Below are 8745 nucleotides of genomic sequence, written 5' to 3'. Positions count from 1 at the left end.
CAATGCCAGGGTGATGAGGTTGATCTCAAGAGGTGCGATCTGATACATGCCAATGATCCTTGTTGATTTATAGTTGGCCGGCAGACAAAAACGAACCTCAATTGTTTGTACCAAGTGTACAATTAGATTGGCTGGCAACCGGTTCAGGGTGGCTCCCGTCTACTGCCCAAAGACAGCTGAAATAGGCTCCAGCACATCCCGCAACCCCTTGTGAAGATAAAGCGCGTCGGAAAATGGATGGATGGAAGTTTACAATTACATAATGGCCCAGAAATAATCATATTTAGCGGCACTGTAAAATCCATCTTAAAAAAAAAAAAATCTGTCATATGCATGTTTGGCCAATAGTTGACAATGTAACTGTCAAGGCAAAATGCCCTTGAGGCAGACAAGAGACAGATCAAGGACTTTTCGAAATACCAGGCAATCATCGTTTTGCCTGGCCTTCCCAAACGCAGCACATTCATCTTGCATTCTCAACTCAACTCAAGTCAATTGTATTTATAGAGCAGTTTAAAACAACCACCGCTGTCTACAAAGTGTTGTACATGGAGCAAATATCATATATACAACAAAGGGAAAGTACAATGTTAGAGAGAGACAAAAACCAGGTCTACTTTTTTATCTTTGCACTAAAACAAAAGATTACATTAGGTTGTCATACGGTCACAAATGCATTTTAGAAGTGCAAAGGCACATGTTTTTCTAACAATCACTTGGTCAAGAAACTCAGTGGTGCCCTGGCACAGGCCCTTTTGGCACTCATGACCAAAATGCCCCTTTGACCGTTTTTTAAAGTGTGTGTGAACGGCATTTATTTGCCTATGAAAATAATCGAAAACATAATTTATATAAATTAAACCGTTATTATTACGCTAGCCTTGTTCACAAGATCCTCTCGGATGACCTCATATACTACTATCCTTGATCGCTGCTCGCTCCATTTTTATTGTTTAATTAATTTAGTCTCGCAGCACACAAAAAGCCAAGGACATAGCAGTGTTTAATGCAGAAAATTCACGCAAAACTAGTCTCGTAATTTGATAGGTCTTGTCCACATATTATCACTGATTGTGTTATGATACTGCGAGCAAGCTTAAATTGAAATGTAGGCAGTGTCACACGAGTCTTGTTCTTTTATTCAACTTTGAGTGAGGTGCAAAAGATTTGAAATGTTCTTTCAGTATCGTGCATGAGCGCATTTCACTTGTGTTCATGAGCAAAAAATAAATCAATCTGTCGTGTGTATGGGAACGTTTCATTTGTACGTATGAAAGCATTTCACGAGAATGTATGAGTGTGTGTTCACTTGTGTTAATGAGGAAAAGAAATTTCAGCAGTAAATGTGAGAGATAATCCTGAATAATGTCTCTGACGGCCACTCATGACTTTTTACCGGGTGACGCTTTTATGTAAACACGCTGAAAATGAAAAAACAAAACGAAAACAAATGAGCATGTGTTGCTGTCCTTGGTCACGTGGGGCTCCAAGGCTACAACAACACTTGCGTACATCCATCACAAAACTAACCCACGCTCTCAAAACATTGTGGTCAACTTCTGCTCATATAGCATTCATCCTTGGCTGACATACTCAGACGTGATCATTTTCGATAGGTCCTTCAAAGAAGGCAGTGGTGAATCAAGGTAGGTTTTTACAACACTAGTCATCTAATTTAAGTGTTTCCCTTTACGTTGTATTTGCAAGACGTAAGCCGGATAATAATGTTACAAAAATTAGGTTTTAGAATAAAATTTCAATCAAGTCTTCAACTTTAAACTGCGAATGTAACAACAATTAAACATTTGAATTCAGAAATCGGTATACCTACCTATCTATCTGATAGATGTAATTATAGTGAATAAGAGTTTGATAACCTGACTTTATTTGTTTTCGTGGGTCCTTGCAAGACAAACGCTGCGGAACAACCCGTAAATAGAGATGTTCAACATTGGGATGTTTTGTGCGTCAATGAATACATTTTGTATGAGGGCTTTGCCCTATGAGTGCCTCTCTGGGTGCGTGTTTCATTCTGTTATTGTGAGGAAACTTGCAGGAAGCTTTCCAAATTTCTCTGAGAAGAACAAAGGCCCAATTTTTAGCAACTTCAGTCTAAATATAAGCAAATCATTATTAGCACCCAGGGTCTGAATCGTTGAGGGAATTCTGATAGCAAATTTGTCAGCGTTTACATTTTAAGAAATGGCCCATGACTACATAGTCAAACTTCTGTACAATAAAGTATGGTTAAAGAAAATCTTGGAAACTATGGATGTATAAATCTGAACCCATCTTGGTGAATACAGTGTTACAGGATACTCAGTGTCAGTGTTGCTGTAGCAAAGTGGGACACGAGGTTATTATGACGAGATAGTAATTCTCAATAACTCACTGCTTCAAAGCACATAGTCATTGAATTCAATGAAAGCAAAGGTGGCTGGGGCAGGAGTGTGCTGCTTTCTGTGGATTTGATGAAGTTCCATGACAAAGTAATGGAAGAACACTGTCATCATGCTGTTTCACTCAGGCATTAGTGTTATATAATAGAGTTCAGCGAAATAGGAACAGAATAGAAATCCTTTCATATGCCTCAGTCTGGTATTATTTGCTGGTCTCATTTGAGTTGAAAAAAAAACATCGGCTACACGTTTACAGTCTGTTTTTCAACATGTTATGTGGCACACATGCTTTCTTATCGTTTACACTAAAAGCCATGTACGTACCAATTTACTTGAGCCAGAGGTTAGGGTTATAATAATTTTAGATTTTTCATTATACTGTAGTTAGATTTTATTCATTTTGGAAAAAAAACCTTTTATTTTATTCATTTCATAGCAGTTTTTTAAAAAATCTAGGTTGTATTCGTTTTTTGTTTTTCAAAAAAAAAGACATGTTTCAGTTTACTTTTTATTAGTTTGAGTTTTTAATGTCAGGAATACTTTACAGGTGCAAGATTAAAAAAAGGTCGCAGATATGTACGAAGTAAGGTAAACTGCTTTGAATAACTCTTAAATGACTGTTTGACTTCAATGGAGATGTTTGCTTTAATTATACCTTTACTGAGTTTTATAACCGTAAAATGTAGTTTCAGTTGTCATTTTTTTAAATCACTCCGGTTTTTATTTGATTTTGTTAACAAAATTTTTTTTTCATTTTATTTATTGCGTTTACTTTGTTTAACTATAATAACCTTGGGCAGCACAGTGAACCAGTGGTTAGCACATTTGCCTCACTGTACAGAGGTCCAGGGTTCAAATCCGGGCTACGTCATTTCTGTGTGGGAGTTTGCATGTTCTTCCATTCCAGGCCGAAATTGTCGCGCATCAGGGTCAATTTGGTTTGTTCTAACCGGTTTGTCTTGTCTACAGCTTGCTTGTCTTTCTGTAGGTGACAGGAGAGGACACATTTTAAAACATCCAATGCCACATTGAAACATTGACAGTGAAGAAGTCATCTGGCCAAAGGACACAATCCCCATCAAAACTGCAGGACTGCAAGAGAAGATTAGGGGAAAGATATTATGTGACAGGTACCAAGTGGGCAGCGACAGTGCACATAGTATCTGTTTGAATTTCACACTGTTTTTGTTTGACTGCCATTTCCTGAGGAAGGTCTCGATAGCCCAACTATCCGGAACTGTTACACTGGGCAATATGGAGCATAGAACATTTCAACAAGACTTTGCTAATATCAACTTGCATTAGCATGCCACAAGACTGAAAGCCAAAACGTACCGTCTTTTCATCAGCATAACACCAGAGGACGAGACTAGAACCTTTGCAATTTTGGGAATTTTTGTTTTCATTTTCAGCTTCTTATAAAGCTGTTTTGTCTGATCATGAACACCTCGATGAACAAGACAGACTGCCCAGAGTTGACTGTTCCTGTCCCTGTCTTCTTCACTATTGGCGTATTCAGTTTGATGGAGAATCTCTTGGTTGTGGTGGCCGTCATATACGACCGAAATCTCCACTCGCCCATGTACGGCTTCATGTGCAGCCTAGCGGGCTTCAACACCATCGCCAGCCTCACGAAAACTTGTGAGAACGTCCTGCTTGTTTTCGCAGATGCGGGACAACTGGAGAAGATAGGTTCCTATGAGACCAAGCTTGATGACGTGATTGACTCACTACTCTGTATGTCCTTTCTGGGTTCAATTTTCAGTTTCCTGGCCATAGCCGTGGACCGGTATGTATATAGGTGTCAGGATGTGAACGTAGCCACAATGCTTAATATGACATTTTGTGTTTAAACTTGACGGTTTGGGCCAATCACAGGGCAATAACAGCAAAGCTATCGCTTCTTTGTTTTTGTATCTAAGCATTCATCAAATTGGCTACTGTGAATACTAAAGTCGACACTGCTCCAAAAAAAATAAAAAAAGAACTCCAACTCATTCCATACTACTTTGTTTTATTATGCAGTCTTATTATACAGCTAATTAATGGCAGTAATCATTTCCATATTTGCATATTCTGAATAGGGCTGTAGTCAAGTCCAACTTTATGGAGCCCAAGTCAAGTTCAAGTCACAAAAGGCCGACTCCAAGTCAAGTTAGCGTGCCCAATGTGCGAGTCCAAGTCCAGATGAGATCAAGAGTAAACCTAAAGACAGAAAAATACCATTTTCACAAACACAAAATGAGAGAAATTTCATGATGCTCAACACTCTTTATCGATGACATTGAATCCTTTGCCTTATTAACAGGTGTGCAAATGGACAACAAAAACGACCTCTTTGTGGTGCAAAATTTGAAATGGTGCTGCATGTGTCCGAAATTGTCTTCTTATAGAACCTGTAGGTTGCTTCATGATTGTTTTTTTCCCTTAAGACGCTGTGGCTAATGTCTCGGTTTGTGCGGATGACGCCATTGGTTCATTCAAAGTATAATTGTCTCATAACCTGTCTTCAACACCTCATGCCGCTTTGCAGGTCTCATCCCAACTGAAATATTTTTTACGTCACAAGTAAAGCAATTAAACAAAATACATTAAATACAACAAGAAATTGCGTCGAGCCGGGACTCGAGTCAGATTCCGGATTCGAGTACTACAGCCCTTGTTCTGAATATTATGAACTTCAGGGAAATTCAAACGCTACATTTTTGCTTTGGTCAGAATTTCTCATAGTTATTAACTTAGTCACTCAGTATTAAGCAGCAGTATTGCATAATAGTCAAATAATCATTAATGCTTCTTATTGCAGATACGTCTCTGTATTCCATGCACTTCGATACCACAACATCATGACAATGCGGCGTACAGGGACCAGTCTGGGCATCATCTGGACAATTTGTGGAGTGTCAGCCATGTTCATCGTGAGCTTCTTCGACTTCAAGTTCATCATGATCTTCTTTGTTTGCCTATTTTTGATCTGCTTTGTCATCATCTGCTTCCTTTATGTTTATATGTTCATGCTGGCACGTAACCATGCCAGGAAAATTGCCTCTGTGAATTCAGGTGGCGGTGAAAAATGTCATTTGAGGTGGTGGGGTGGCAGTATGAGAGGAGCCATAACACTTACTATCCTGTTTGGAGCATTTGTTTTGTGTTGGGCACCTTTTTTCCTGCACGTCATCATCATGGCCGTATGCCCGACTGACCCATATTGCGAGTGTTACAGGTCACTCTTCCAGCTCCATGTGTTGCTGCTTATGAGCCATGCCCTCATTGATCCTGCTATCTATGCCTTCCGCAGCGCAGAGCTTAGGCATACGTTCAGAAAGATGATCCTTTGTTCATGAGAAATACAGCCTTTATTTAAAATCTTCCTGTCGGTCTATTTTCATTACCTGAGCAAAATGAACTAATATTAACGTGCAGTTCCATTCTATTGATACGCTTTCCATCCATTCATCCATCCATTTTCTACAACTTGAGCTGGGGTCTGTCCCAGACTACTTCCTGAAATGGTTACCAGGCAACCACATGGCAGTATTGACAACCCTACCCCTGGACACAGATTTGGGCCCGTCCACAGTAACTGACTGGCCCGCACAGGGACCATGACGTCAAAGTAAAACAAAAAAGATTCAGTGCTTTTGTTTTTAAAGTTATACTTTTAGTTTACGCGAAGACACGCGGACTCTAGTACAAGCAAGTTACTTAGCAAGACCTAAGGCTTGTGTCTGTGTCTCCTTTCCAACTCTAGCAATGATTTTTCCAAAGAAAAAAAACAAAAAACAGGGGTTGTAATGTTTCTTGCACGGTGGAGGGAAGAGGGCCAAGAAGATTTAGCCTGATAACACTGTACACAAATCTACAATTCCATACACTGTACCAATTGGGTGGATTAAAAGTCATCGCTCAATGACTTAATATTCCACTTCCCAATTGTTTGGAAGTCCTGACTAATATGAGTTTGCAGTAGGTGCACAAAATTAATGTTATCATTTTTTAAAGCGTGGATATCAAACTTTACTAAATGCTTACAATTTTGTTTAATATTTGTGTTTCTTAATTCTAACAATACATAACATATTTACATTCTGTACATAGACATTTATTGACACAAGAAAATGTTTTTACCCGGGACAGTCATGGTGTTGAGCAGGTATGGGATTTAATTTTGTGAACAGAATTTGAGAGAAATAGACCTTTTTTTGTAGTAATTCTTATATCTTTATTAATTGTACAATTATTACTGTGTCATAATTAGACCATATTTATTACTTACCTCATTCAGCATGCATCTTCATGTTCTGATTTGTTTTTTCTTTCTTCCTTGGATTCCATTTACATTCATCTTTTTTCCTCCTCAATACTTTGCATTTTTTATATTGTTTGCTTCTGTAATAATACAACTGCTATAATACAACTAAAAATGTTCATTTTCATCATGAGATCAATAAAGTATCTATGCATGTATCAATCTATCTACATTGGGTAAAAAAAAATCTACACACTCATTCAAATGCCATCTTTTTGTGACATAAAACATGAGACCAAGACAAATAATTTCAAAACTTTTCTTTCTCAAAATGGTCCATGGCAATGTTTGAATATGACTGACAAATGAAAATGAAATGCGGCGATCTTAAGTATTATTCGGCAACAGAGAGACAAAAGAAACAGTAAATGAACAAGATAAGAAGCAATTTTGCATTTTGACATTTGATTTTATTTAGTCAATATTAAATGCATTCATTCATTATTTTAAACAATGCATGATGAAGCTTGGCGATCTATTTCTTGTATCAAATTCCACATAGAATGCATGAATTGTGTGACAAGCAACAACAATGTGTCTTTTTTTAGCAACATAATGTCAAGCTCAAGAAGAGTGTCTCTTACTATTAATACATTGAAACTGACAAAATACTTTTTCGTTTTTGATTGAGATGAAATACTTCTCCAAAACGTATTTCTGTTTTTTCATAAAATCTCCGTTTCCATTGTTACACAGACGGCAACACCGTTTCATAATAAATGCAATACAATTTTAAAAATTCAGCAGAGTGTTTACAGGTTATATACAAATGTCATATTAGCACCGTGAGATGATTACCAGCGTCTGAGTGAAAACGAAGGAAAGATCATTTGGCTGCAGTGAATAGAAAACATCCATCCATCCATTCATTTTCTGATCTGCTTGATCCTCACAAGGGTCGCGGGGGGTGCTGGAGCCTATCCCAGCTGTCTTCCGGCAGTAAACGGGGCACACTCTGAATCAGTTGCCAGCCAATCGCAGTGCACATACAGACAAACAACCATCCGCGGTCACACTCACAATGAGGGACAATTTAGATTGTTCAATGAGCCTGCCATGCATGTTTTTGGAATGTGGGAGGAAACCGGAGTACCAGGAGAAAATCCACTCAAGCCCGGGGAGAACATGCAAACTCCACACAGGAAGAAAGTTGGGAGACGCTCCAGCACTTGTGAGGATAAGCGGGTCAGATAATGGACGGATGGATGGATTAATTAAATGATTTCTACAATGATACAGATACACACTTTTAAATTTATGAATGGAATATGATGACACCCACCACACATATCCATGGATCTCCAAATCTGTCTACCTGCACCTTGATCTAATCACCCAAATTACGTATGTTACACTGCCTGTGCCAAAACGTAGACCTGCTTTCAGTGACCAAATTGTCAGGTGTGCCAAGGGCATTTAAAAGAAAACGCTCAGCATGGTGCGATGCGTTCTGCCATGCTAAAAGGAGGCTTGATCCTGCACGAAAATCAAGATGCTCCAGTTTTTGCGCTTGAGTGTGCTTGCGGTATTGAGCAAAATAGAGCCCATAGATGTTCGTGAAAAATGGACCATAGTGACAACAGAGACCCTTTAAACGAGGGCTGGAACCGGCCCCCGAGGAAATTCGATCAGGCCCACAGGATCATTTTGAAGTGAAAAAAAAATGCATAAAAGACACGGAATGAATATTTTTAATAAGGTGCAATTCATGGAGTTTCGATCAGAGGAGAAGACAACATTGTTTTGATCAGAGAAGAAGACAACCACAGTCGCAGTTTGTCACTGAGACACACCCAACACAGCAGACGCTATCAAAGACACGTGAATAATTTATTCTTTACACATTTAATAGCACTCTCCTTAGTTTGTAAGGTGTAGGCAGTGATTAAATTTAGATTTTATATGCACATGTATACGCGGTTTAAAAATGCCTTTCTTTATAAATCTCATTTAATCTTGAAATGCATTACTATATTTTTCGATCCCAATTACTTGATAAAGTTTTGTGCCTTTGTACAATCAGTGAGTTCAGTTGCA

The 8745-nt window shown here is 38.5% G+C and overlaps 1 protein-coding gene across 1 annotated transcript; it reads left to right on the top strand.

Annotated features, from left to right (window-relative positions):
• The first annotated feature begins 3838 nt into the window (after positions 1–3838).
• mc2r (melanocortin 2 receptor) lies at positions 3839–5743 on the top strand. Its single transcript, XM_086113953.1, has 2 exons — positions 3839–4188; positions 5206–5743. The coding sequence occupies exons 1-2, from the start codon at positions 3839–3841 to the stop codon at positions 5741–5743; spliced, it is 888 nt and encodes a 295-aa protein (XP_085970079.1).
• Positions 5744–8745: the final 3002 nt, after the last annotated feature.

This window comes from Hippocampus guttulatus, chromosome 6, assembly GCF_054856545.1.
Source record: "Hippocampus guttulatus isolate MCC_2025c chromosome 6, RoL_Hgut_1.0, whole genome shotgun sequence".
Classification (NCBI taxonomy): Eukaryota; Metazoa; Chordata; class Actinopteri; order Syngnathiformes; family Syngnathidae; genus Hippocampus; species Hippocampus guttulatus.
Note: the sequence above shows the minus strand (reverse complement) of the source record. Positions and strands in the feature narration are given on the sequence as shown.